This window comes from Capsella rubella, unplaced genomic scaffold (assembly GCF_000375325.1).
Source record: "Capsella rubella cultivar Monte Gargano unplaced genomic scaffold, Caprub1_0 scaffold_7, whole genome shotgun sequence".
Classification (NCBI taxonomy): Eukaryota; Viridiplantae; Streptophyta; class Magnoliopsida; order Brassicales; family Brassicaceae; genus Capsella; species Capsella rubella.
In genome coordinates this window covers 8,654,859-8,668,145 of record NW_006238917.1, presented here as the reverse complement: position 1 = coordinate 8,668,145, position 13,287 = coordinate 8,654,859, and the positions used below count along the sequence as shown (strand labels likewise).

The 13,287-nt window shown below is 30.8% G+C and overlaps 1 protein-coding gene across 1 annotated transcript; it reads left to right on the top strand.

The window, feature by feature from the left end:
- Positions 1–11,206: 11,206 nt before the first annotated feature.
- Positions 11,207–13,287, top strand: LOC17879010 (9-cis-epoxycarotenoid dioxygenase NCED2, chloroplastic). Its single transcript, XM_006282793.2, has one exon. The coding sequence runs from the start codon at positions 11,445–11,447 to the stop codon at positions 13,185–13,187; it is 1,743 nt and encodes a 580-aa protein (XP_006282855.1). The 5' UTR covers positions 11,207–11,444; the 3' UTR covers positions 13,188–13,287.

Here is a 13,287-nt window from a genome sequence, read left to right as displayed (position 1 = left end):
TTAGATTTTATTAGTTTGATAAAAATAAATATTTAAACGAGAAATACGGGTATCCTGTCTAGATGTTTTACCAAGTTTCTTATAATACACATTGGCAAATGATTATGTTTTAAAAAGAAACGATTATAGGACAATTTTATGACAGATAGAAGACGGGACGGGGCGGGGTGGAACGGGACGGGTCAGGACGAGACGGAAAGGGACATGACGGGTTTTCTATTCTAAACTACACATAAAACAATTCAAACTAAAGTCAAACCCAAATCCGATTTAACATCTCTAAGCAAACAGTTAGAAATATTTTGATTAGTTTAAAAAATAAACACGTAATATCACTTACCATTTTCATTTAAATAATTTTAAAATTGTAATTTTAAAATTTTATTATGTAATACAATATCTATATTTTACAACTGTATGTCTATATATAGTTTATCAAATAAACTCATATAACAAAATTTTACCAAAACAGCATCTACTTAAAATCGTAATTTTGTAAAAATAACTTCGCACGTACGTGCGGATCAATCACTAGTATTAGTTAATCTTGATGTACATATATATAATTTCATCCTTTTTCTTGCTAAACAGTTAATATCATATAAATATGAAGAGTTAGACTTTATCAAAGAGATAGAACCTAATACAATTGAACCTTGGCAAAAAAAAAAACAAGGAACAATTTTTGTTTTTGTTTTTAGTGACGATTTCTCAAGATGAATATACTATATTCAAATCAAAATGATGAGAGGACAAGAAACTTCCTCTAGACAAAAGCCAGTATTGTTTAACTTTCTTCTTTTAATTATGTATACAAAAGCCAATATATAATGTGCTAGCTTAAGGTGTGCATACATATGTATAAATTGACAAACAACTACTAAAATAAAAGGGTCAATCACGATTATATGTGGCTAACCTGCTTTCCGAAGGGGAATAAAGACAAATTGGCGGAGAAGTGTCACACACTTGGGAGCTAGCCGTCGTCGGTCAATTTCAACCATCGGTTGTTTTTTAATCACTTGATTATGATACGAACAAAAAAAAAACAAAAATTTATCAAGTGCTTGCTTCTGGTTGGCGACTGATTTTTTAACCAATTAATTTCTACTTACTATATTTTTAAAATGGTAAATAATAAAAGGGTTAAACTTGCTAACGTCGACGATAGTCAATTCGTTTTCACGAAAGGTTGGCTAGCTAAAATAATTACATTAATTTTATAGTGGAACTTTTGGCCGTATTGATCTAATCCAAAATATCGTAGCTAGTGTACTCTTCTTTTTCTATTCTTTAGTATTAAATCTTCTTTCTTTTTCGCTACACCAAGGGCCATTTTATTTGAACACATGTATATATATATATATATATATACTTTATGTGAACACATGTATATATATATATATATATACAAACTTACAAGAAATCTGTAATTGTTCGAGGTATCCAGAGGCTGGCCTGTTTTTAGTTGGCTGAAAACTTTTCGTTCGTCGTTTAAAAAGTTTGATTTCGTGGTTGAGGATGAACGACCGGTCGACTTGTGGCAGTTCCATAGATTGGTTTGATGTCATGACGTATGTGTAAAAGTTACCACACACGGCCGAACAGATTGTGTTAAGTTATGTCTACGTGTAAAAGTTAATGATAATTTGATTTATTATATACGCAGTATATGACACAAATTTTCTTTTATTTATAATGTTAAAAGTTATAAATTAGGTTTATTTTATTCTCTTTTCTTATTTTGGGCGACAACTTAACCATTATTCATGATCTACTTTGTTAACTATTTACTATACTTCCGTTGCTTACTTTATTCATGATCTACTTTTAATTTTCTAATTATTAACAAAATAGTCAAGAACACCGGTGCAGTGTTTTTCTATGTATATTTGAATGTTCAAGTCAGGAAATAAGATCACTTAGTTGTCCAACATGGTTCTAGGACAGATTGATATAATATGCGTCTTAATCTGCTATCTAATTAGGATTTAGAGTGTCAAAGAAGAAAAGAATGAAATGCGAGCTTAACAATCAGCAATATGAATGTTTTGAACAAAGCTTATAAAACGTTTCTGTAATATAGGACTATTGGGTTTACTTGATTCGGATTTCTATGTTGGATATATACTGCCATACCTCTTGGTATGGTATTACAAATGTATGATGCATGCATCATACCCAACTGTTGGGATTTGATTGTGATAGATGACTAAATAAGTTAACCATATCTCCAACTTGAACCATATGTGCGCTTGGTTCACGAAGTGTTATGCTGGGGAGGTTCCTTGGCGGAAGCTGGATATCATTGATAGTGATCAGGACAAGAAGTTTACACCTTCCAGACAGGATATCTTGTATTAGGTTGTAATAACTTCTGGAATGAAATCTTCACATTAAAAACCAAAAAAAAAGTTTACAACTTCAAGGTAAGACAATTTACTGTTTTTTTTTTTTTAAAGACATTTACGAAACTTTCTAGTCCGACATGTATTTCTATTTTTTAGTTACGCGTAGGATTAAAAATTCAAATTTCATCGTCATAAAAGATAATAAGCACCAAAAGTGAAAACATAGCTAAATAATGAGCCTATAAAAACGTGTCTATACATTCATTTTTGACGTCAAGCTTACATAACTTTTTTTTTGTCTCAGTCATAACACTTGCATTTTGTATACAGTTATACAGCATATATTACAAAGATATTCACATAATATTGTACTTGATTTGGCTGATCATCTATACATTAGACAGAAATAAGGTATATTTGACGTCATATTAAAAAAACAGATATTGTGGGCCATTTCTAATCCATAGTGGAAACATATAATACATATAATTGAGTCAAAATGGTGTAAGCATTACTCGAATCTTTTTTTTTCTTCCATAAAGCTGCCTACAAAATTGAATTCTTGTTGGATAATGGATAAGGCTTAAGAGGCAAGAAATATGAATTGAGAAAGAAAATAAAACCTTTTATGATACTAGAGAGAAAAGCTAAGGTCTTATCCATCAACGACACTTTCTTTTCTCGATAACCAGTTATATACATCGTGCATGCATGGCTAAAAAGCTTTTACGTGTGCTTTTATTTCCCTTTGCTTTCTTTACGCTAATTAAAATTAAAATTTTCTTATACTAATCAAAGTGTTGTTCATTTATGACGAGCATACGTAAAAAGGGCCTTAAATCTATGTGTATGTTTCACTTTTTTCCTCTCCCTTTTTGTATGAACGACAAGAAAAAAGAGAGTTTCTAAATATTTTATAAATTGTTATGTATATTTGGGTGCGACATCAAAGGATAAGACACGTAAGACACTAGAAAGTTACATTGAGATTTCAAATTTTATATTTGAATCAGCTTATCGTTGGTTTAGTTGTATTGTTTTATGTTTAATTTCCTTTTTGTCAACTACAGTAGTTGTATTATCATTATCTGATGTCATAAGCTTTTAGGCATTTACAATTCTAGAATTTTGGTTCTGAATCGGAGAAATGGTACAATTTTGTAAGGCCAACTCAATTTTGATTTTATAAAACAAAAAAAAAAAAAATTGCATCCGTTTAAAAGAAAAATCTCAACAACAAAACAAAAATACATAGTTCAACCAGTATAACGTTGTGTTGCAGATAATATATTGCGCGCGTTTGTTACCATAATGACAAAAACAAAATAAAGAGACAATTCTAAAATGAGAAATCCAACATGTCGTCTAGTCATACATCGTTTGTTTTTTCTAAAGTAGATTTTAAACTATACAGCTTTATTTTACAGTACATAACGAGATTGGTCTCTCTTACACTGTAACATATATATATATATATATGTAGTCGTTTGTATATATAATGATGGCCTTGTTGTATATATATACTTCTTTAGTCACTTCTTAGAACCATCTTTCTCTTTATTGTCATCCAAAGGGATACTCTAGTATAACAATCGCTTTTTTCGCACATGGCTTGACATATAAAAGGGTGATTGTATGCGTGTGTGGATTCACGTTTTCTAATATATATGCACATATTATATGTGACGATCCGTATCAACAAAAAAAAAAAAAAAATCACACAAAAGAGATCCCCAGAAAAGGAAATATTTTTCTTTTCGCCAAAAATTAAGAGAAAAGACATTTTTGCCGACGTTCGTTAAAAAGAAAAACTTGTGAAAGTTATTATTGTGTTCCATCGATCTCCATTGATAGTAGAAACAAAGACTAGAAACCGACAACGGAAATGGAGTAAAACCTAATGAAATTAGAAGTATTATATTATTGATGTATCAGACGCCATAAAATTATAACATCTTTTAAAAACTATATACTGCAATTAGAAGACCATATAACAAAATATTTACATGAACGTTTTTTCGTTCTTTTTTTAACATCTATTTAAGTGAACGTTTATGAAAGGAAAAATCAAAATCTTTAACGGACTTTTATAAACTCATGATACTCTAAAACGTATATATATATATATACATAATAATGAGTTGAAGTTTTTTACTTGATGTTTAATATAAGCGGTCGATAAATCAACGATGCATTTTGATGCTCATTTCCATCTCATCAATAATTGATTACAATAATATGTTTCTAAAAATGGATCGGCTTGCTTTAGGTTTGGTATTTATGATATATCATTGACTCATTGTGCGTGTGAGAAATAATACACATGCCTGATCAAAACCTTTAATCATCCGTTGGATAATTTGGCCCATATATAAAGTTTAACTGAATTTTTGGTCCATTGGAATCAAATAATGTAATGTCGTTATGGGTTCAATATGGGACCTCATCATTTTCATCAAGCCTCCTCTAAGAAATTGGAGGTTTTTACTAGTCTATCGATTACTATAAATTTAACTTTCAGAAAAGTAATACATGAACTAGTATTTTTACTATAATTTTCTGTATAAATGTTATCTTTGTTTCTTAATCCGCAGGATTCGAATTTCATAATATGTAATAGTCAGTGGAATAATCTAAATTTTTAACGATTTCATATATATTACGATTTCTAATGGATGCGTGAAGATAATAATAATATATATACAAGCGAATGTATACATTAAAAATAGATATCAAATTTGTTTCATAGTTTCTTTTCAACTATCCATTTTTTTTTCAACTATCTATTATCATATACATTTATTACATGTTCAATTTAAACTACTCGAAATATAAAAAAATGAATATATAGAAGTACTTTTGTTTGATTTTTAGCGGAAAAATTATACAACAATAGTTTGAAGCATTCTAAATTTTTAATTTACTTGAAAAACTGCAAAAGGCAATTTTACAAGTATGAAAAAGACAAGTGTAAATCTAATAATATAATCTTTAAATATGCAGATTACCTCTCGAAGTATATAGATGAATTTATTTGCGTGAAGGCACACATAAAATCTCAAGATACTGATCAATTTGGAAATTTAGATTTGAAGTCAATGATAGTGGTTTTTAGCCAAACCTTTTTTGAGTTGTAAGAAGGAATGTTTTTATTGTCACAAATCACTCACCTGTTATAGCAATGAACATTTTTTGTTTCTCTTAATTACTTAAAATAGAGATAGTTTTATTATTTATTATCGTGCATTGCCTAAACTTCTTTCCGTAAGGTACATAGTTGATACGAAAGAAACACGACTTAGATTTGAACCCACAAAAATCGACCACATTCATTGGACCTGTTATTTTCTGATTAGGCTTCAACTTAATTTTCATTACTTTCATTGAAATCTGGCATATAAAGATTTTGAGAACGATATCAAAAGGTATAGATTATTATAACAACGTGCTTGTTGACTATTCATGTATAATGTAACAATATGATACACAGAATATAACATGTAACGTAAGGAACAAAAAAAATATAGTGTTAAGAACTTCCTCTGACTCTATTTGACTATAAGGAAGATATTCTTTATTTTTAAAATATTTATCTGAATTGTTTTTTTTTTGTAGAAGCATTTGACTTTTATTCCGACAAAGTCTAGCTCATGTATCTATTGTTTTCATAAATACGAATAACAACGACCTGAATATTTCTCTACGGAGTTCTAGATATATAATAACCCTTCTCCCTAAAATACTATCAAGATTCAGTCAATTAAACATTTCATTTTTCTTTAACAAAATACAAACATTTCATTTTCTTTGTGCCTTTTGTACCACACAAGTCGGTTCTTTAATTAGTCAACAAGTTGTCCACTAACATTACAACAATATTACGTAAATAACGAAAAGAAAGAAAAAAATCTACAAACATGGTTCCGTCAATATGCAATTCTTATAGACTAGCAAATCTGAAAAGAGTTAAGAGTTATAAATGGTTTAGATCAAAAAGACCATAGTTTACTCATAGAAGCACTATATATATAGCCAATCTTAAAAGAGTTGGAGTTTTTTTCGTATACGTTGGATCATCAATTGTATTGTTAAGAAAACTAGCATTATGTGTAGGGATTACTATAGCGTATATTTCATATAACTGTCCAAGTTTAATATTAATAATGTTTTTCTAATTAGAACCTAACTAAATAATGAATATTGGATCCCAATTCTCATGATTTAGGTATAATTTATGGTTCTATTATATTTAGTCAGGGTCCCCCTTCAAGTATGGAAAAGTTTTTATTTTTGTTGAGGTCGGTGGATATTTCAAACCATCAATTTTTAAATAAATGTCGTCTCCTTTTTAATGGAAATATATGTGTCATGACATCTTCTTACAAATATGTTATTTTCTCAAATGGTTTCTGAATTAATGAAAAGAAAGTATTCAGTATCAAGATAATAATCTAATTGTAGTTTTATTTTTAGTCAAGCTTTTTCTTGAATATGTTTACTCTTTCATAAGTTTGAAGCAGGATAGGCATTAATGAAAGCTAAGAAGATTAGTCTCTTCCATAAATTGCAATCAACCATGGTGCGATCATTGGTGGATGATCATAAAATGAGAATTGCTATATAAGTAATATTGCGGAACCTACCTACATGTCCATGATAATTAAAATGCTAACAACATAGATAACATGATTGTTGACATAAAATATTGGTCTGATAGGTTCACATGGATTTGATTTATTCATTTATACAAATATCAATGTTTTTTTTAACTAAATGGCAAATTGTTTGGCCAAAAACTAGTTTATCAGTAATTTATCACCTCATAAACTTAATATTGTGCTAACTTTGAAAAGGAAAAAAAAAAAGATGAAAATAAAAAAGATGATTATATAACAACATATACGTATTATTCTGTGAACTTATTATCTATATATATCGTTAGTTACATGAGATGGAAATTTAACGTTGTTTAACAATTCGTAATATCGCATGTCTTAATCTATTAACTGTTTTAATGATGATATATTTTTAAACTAAATTTATTTATATAAATTTTTTAATCTAACAAAAAAAAAGGTAATAAACTTCTAAAACTAAATAATGAGATATATTTAGGCTTTTGTTCCTATAATATTGGGAGAAAACTTAAAATATATATATTATTTTTGACGTGTAATATCTTAGTTGTTTTCTGTTAAAATATAAATATATCGTTAAAACATAATTGTACTAAAAAACCTCAATTTTGAGTTTTTGGTGAATTAGAATATTAGATTGAACCGCCGGATGTTACAAAGACATTTAACAGAAGTAATATTTGAATTACATGTTTCAATAGTTATATAAATTACAAGATACCTGATATTGATTTTATTTTAAAATTTTGCATATTTTATATAAAAATTTGACAAAAAAATGAATGAACTTAGAGCACACATGCGTTTAGTGGTATCTTACTCAGTCATTGACTCTTGACTAGATCATCTGTACAAGAAAAAATTCTCATTCCAATTTTTCTCCGTGATCCCAAGATTACAACAATCAATTTTCACTATTATGTGGTGAAAGATTATTATGTAAAATTTAGCAAAATCATAGCAAATTTGTAGCAAAATATTATTTTATTTTATTGTTTTCTGTACCACCAGTTAGTTTCATCTCTTTGACCATCTTTTTTTATATCATCATTTGTATAACTTATAACCATTATATGGGTAGCATCGTTAATCAAGAGCCATTAACAATGTTACGAATAAAACTTTCAAAATTATGTAAACATCTAAACCAAGTGATGAAAATAAAAATGTATTATATATATTTACTGTTAAATAGTTCAAAAGTCTAAAAGTCGTCAATTTTTATAGAAAAATATTAAATTTAACAAAAGATTCCGAACATAATTGCTAGAACAAAAAAAACTTTGTATCTATAAACGTGTAAATTGACAATTGTTGACAATATATTATTTATGGGAGTTGTAAATTGACAATGTAAAAACTCATCATATAAACGTGTAAATTATAAAAAATATATCATTTCTCTCTTTTTTCTGTTTTAACAGTTTACAATATATTGTAAACGTGTAGTTATTTTGGGAGTAGTAAATTGACAAAGGAAAAAACTGGTTGGGAGATTAGAATGATGATCTCAATTATGGTTTTCAAATTATTTCAATAGATTTCTCTTGTTAATCAGCACTTAACTCATTCCATGTTTTTTATAAATATATTTAGTGGTGTTTGAGTTGTGCGAGTGTGAAAGGGCTGGTCATTGACGTAAAAGAATGGTCATGATAAAAAATGTTGATAATGGCATAGGGATGGTCAAAACATTTCTTGATTTGCTTATATCTTACCTGCCTTAAGTTGTAGCATTATTAACCACTCTCGAATTTGTTTTTGATCTTACCAATCAAATATGCTTTGTATAGTACTCATCTTTATCTCATAGTCATAGGTAGATATCAAAGTCTAAATAATTGACAGGTTAAAATAAGCATTAATTTTCTTGGCATAACCAAATTGTCATTGTTAATTCGTATAAACTAGACCACCTCAACGTGTTTAAAATAGCTGTTTATCTAAGAGGTTGGACACGTACTACTCTAACAATTGGATCTAGCTAGCAGCATCTAAACACTTTCTACGATTAGATAGCAATCATCATGTTTCTGCCTAATTTGACTATCTTTTATTGCAGTTTTCTATTCAAATTCGATTATGGTTTTAGAGTTTTATAGCCTAATGTTATAATGTATAAGGTCTTCTCTAACAAATAAATAATCTGCCAATGATCTTTCGGTAGTAAATAATATTTCTATATTTTCAGATATCATAATTAAAGAAGAAAAGATGATCAGTTCATCAAATAAAATACGAGAGTACGACGTTAGAAAACAATTTGCATTTTGCAAACATATCACCATTTTGTGCATACTTTTTTAAAAATACTACTATTATCTACTTTCTTACCTTCAAAATATCACTATTTTTACATAGAAATGGTAGGATATATGTTTAATAAAATTCAGTAAAAGTTTTGATAAGAAAACATTGACAAATCTTACCCACAAAAAAAAAAGAAAACATTGACAAATCGTAAAATGTTGCTTTAAAAATAGTAATTAGCATAATTTTTGTGTGTTTTTTAAAATAGCATCTTAGCATCTTTATATGCATTGAATCTGAACATCCTTACATAAAATCTTGACTTCTTTTTTCCGAATTTGCTTTTTGGATTGTAATCAGATATATAAATTTTAATTAGAAAAAGAAATAAAAGTTTATGAAAGCTTTATAAAATATAGTAGGTACTAACAAAAGAGAAAAAAATATATTAAGATAAACTGTAATTGTTAAATATTATTAATTACTACTTTTTCATTAATGATTTTGTACGAACAAATACTACCAACATTATATGTCAATAAATCACACATTATATATCTATATTATTACATCATATATATATATATATATATATATATATATATATTTATTTATTTGGCAGTCGTAAGATCATAATTCTTTGATTACATCATATATATTCATTTGGTAGTCGTAATATCATAAGTCGTTGATTACACATCCACTTATCCTGTAATAATATTTAAAATAGTCAATTGTTACTGTTGTAACTTGTAAGCAGGAAGAATGAACATGAATTTCCCTTGATCAAAAGAAAAAAAAAAAAAAAAAAACAACATGAATTTCCCTTTTTGCAGACATCGTATTTTCTTTTTTCATAAAACACAAATACTCTAACAGCTGTTAGGTTAAATTCTATTAATCTTTTCACAAAAACATTTTGATATGTACATACAACATATATATTCTATAATTAATGAACTGAACTGCAAAGCAATGCTGGATCGATAAAGTATATATATATATATGTGTGTGTGTGTGTGTGTGAAATCCATTAAGTTTTTGAGTATTGTAATTAAGAAACTCTCAAATGAGAGAAACAAAAAATGTTTTTGTATGCCTTATTTTTTTTTTTCCTTTCATGAATGTTTTCATTAGTGATTGTCTCTGTCTGATGGTTTTCTTTTTTTTTTTCCTCATGTCATGGTTCTTCTACTCCATATGCAAAAATAGGTACGCAATTTTATTATTATTATTATTACATTTATTTAATTTTTTACGCAAATTTATTATTGCGTCGACAAAATCTATTATTTACGTACACTTGAGTTCAATATTGGTGAGACACGTGGTGGGTCAGTGGTAAACCCACGTGGGTATCTTCGTCCACGCAGTGTGAGGTGGTCTTCTTCCTCCTGCTTCATTTTCTTCCCTCGAAAATTTCAAATTTTATTTATTACCACTTCAGATCGATCTCTTCACATATTTTCGTTTCTTCTTGAAACTCTGGGATCTTTTTTTTTTTCTTTTCCTTGTATTAGGTATTTAGGTTGTTCATTCATTGATTAGGTTATTTTAACTTTTTGCAAGTTTCTTAAATCTAGAAAATATTACTTTGAAGTTTAAGTCTCCTTTTTTTGGTTCGTTATTTATAAAACATGATAAATATTTGGAGAATCATCCTTTTAAACATCAGCTTTTGATTGATAAGTAGATAAACTTAAGTATATCACACATAATGTTGAAAGTAGTGTTTTAAAAAAAAATATTGGATAAATAGTTATAATCTTTTGTCATCAAGATTTATGTAAGTCTATTTTATTAGTTTCGAACGCAAATTTGAAATTAAATAGCTATAACTATATACATTAATCATTAAAAAATTAGATTAAATTTGGAATTTCTCTCCACGCAAAGAAAAAAAACCCACAAACTATTAAAACTCTGTATGACTTCAAATTTATTTCATATTATTATCGTTTTGTTGGCCGCATGCTCATGTCATCAAGTCATTACACACACTATTTCTCTCTTTCTTACCCAACTCTATATAACATTCCTCCTTCTTCTTTTCTTCTTCTCATCGAACAACTCTCTCTCTCTTCTCTCATCTCCTCTCCTCTCCTCTCTCTCTTTCACTCTTCAGACCAGAAAAAAACAACAGGGAAACAATCAGTGTCAGAAACATATACAACTACTAGGATCAACAAACACAAAAGCCATCATCATGGTCTCTCTTCTTGCAATGTCGATGACTGGTGCTAAAACATGGCCTCAAACCCACACTGATTTGGGCTTTAAGCCCATTACAAGACGGTCGAAGATTATTAAATGCACGGTGCAGATCGACGTTACTACCGACTTAACCCAAAAACGACAACTATTTACCCCCAAAACCACCGCCACTCCCCCGCGGCATAATCCTCTCCGCCTTAACATTTTCCAAAAAGCGGCGGCGATTGCTATCGACGCCGCTGAGCGCGCTTTAATATCACGTGAACATGATACTCCTCTTCCCAAAACCGCCGATCCACGTGTTCAAATAGCCGGGAACTATTCTCCGGTATCTGAATCTCCCGTCCGGAGAAACCTCACCGTCGAAGGAACAATCCCTGAATGCATTGACGGAGTCTATGTCCGTAACGGTGCAAATCCGATGTTTGAGCCAATAGCTGGACACCATCTGTTCGACGGTGACGGTATGGTTCACGCCGTTAAAATAACCAACGGTTCAGCTAGCTACGCTTGCCGGTTCACCAAAACCGAGAGATTGGTTCAGGAAAAACGATTGGGTCGACCGGTTTTTCCGAAAGCAATCGGCGAGCTTCATGGCCACTCGGGAATCGCACGTTTGATGCTGTTTTACGCACGTGGGATTTGTGGTCTCATCAACAACCGAAACGGCGTCGGAGTAGCCAACGCCGGTTTGGTTTACTTTAATAACCGGCTTTTAGCTATGTCTGAAGACGATTTACCGTACCAATTAAAAGTAACTCAAACCGGCGATCTCCAAACCGTTGGACGTTTCGATTTCGACGGTCAGTTAAAATCCGCCATGATAGCCCACCCGAAACTCGACCCGGTTACGAAGGAGCTTCACGCGTTAAGCTACGACGTCGTTAAGAAGCCTTACCTGAAATACTTCAGATTCTCGCCGGATGGCGTGAAATCGCCGGAATTGGAGATCCCTCTCGAAACTCCGACGATGATTCACGATTTCGCTATTACTGAGAATTTCGTGGTGATTCCGGATCAGCAAGTCGTGTTTAAGCTCGGTGAGATGATCTCCGGTAAATCTCCGGTGGTTTTCGACGGAGAAAAGGTATCGAGATTGGGGATAATGCCCAAAGACGCGACGGATGCTTCTGAGATCATCTGGGTGAATTCGCCAGAGACGTTCTGTTTCCATCTCTGGAACGCGTGGGAATCGCCGGAGACGGAGGAGATCGTGGTGATCGGGTCGTGTATGACGCCGGCGGATTCAATCTTCAACGAGAGAGACGAGAGCTTGAGAAGCGTCTTGTCAGAGATCAGGATAAACCTCAGGACGCGTGAAGCCACGCGCCGTGCTTTGCTGGTTAACGAGGATGTGAATTTAGAGATCGGTATGGTTAACCGGAACCGGTTAGGTAGAAAAACCCGGTTCGCGTTTTTGGCTATCGCTGATCCTTGGCCAAAAGTTTCCGGTTTCGCTAAGGTCGATCTTTTCACCGGAGAGATGAAAAAGTACATTTACGGCGGTGAGAAATACGGCGGAGAACCGTTTTTCTTGCCCGGTGAGGGCGGAGGAAATGAAGATGACGGTTATATATTCTGTCACGTTCATGATGAAGAAAAAGAGACGTCGGAGCTCCAGATTATTAACGCCGTTAATTTAGAGCTTGAAGCTACGATTAAGCTACCGTCTAGAGTACCGTATGGGTTTCATGGGACATTCGTGGATTCGAGGGAACTCGTGGATCAATTATAATAATTAATGTAACGTTTGAATAATGTGATAAATTAGAAAAAACTTAGATAGGTTGTAAAATGTTATCAATTGTTTCTAACAATTTATACAATGTTAGTAA

What these genes read in the sequence shown, in the direction of transcription:
- LOC17879010 (XM_006282793.2), top strand. Translation starts at nt 11,445, where the DNA reads ATGGTCTCTCTTCTTGCAATGTCGATGACTGGTGCTAAAACATGGCCT.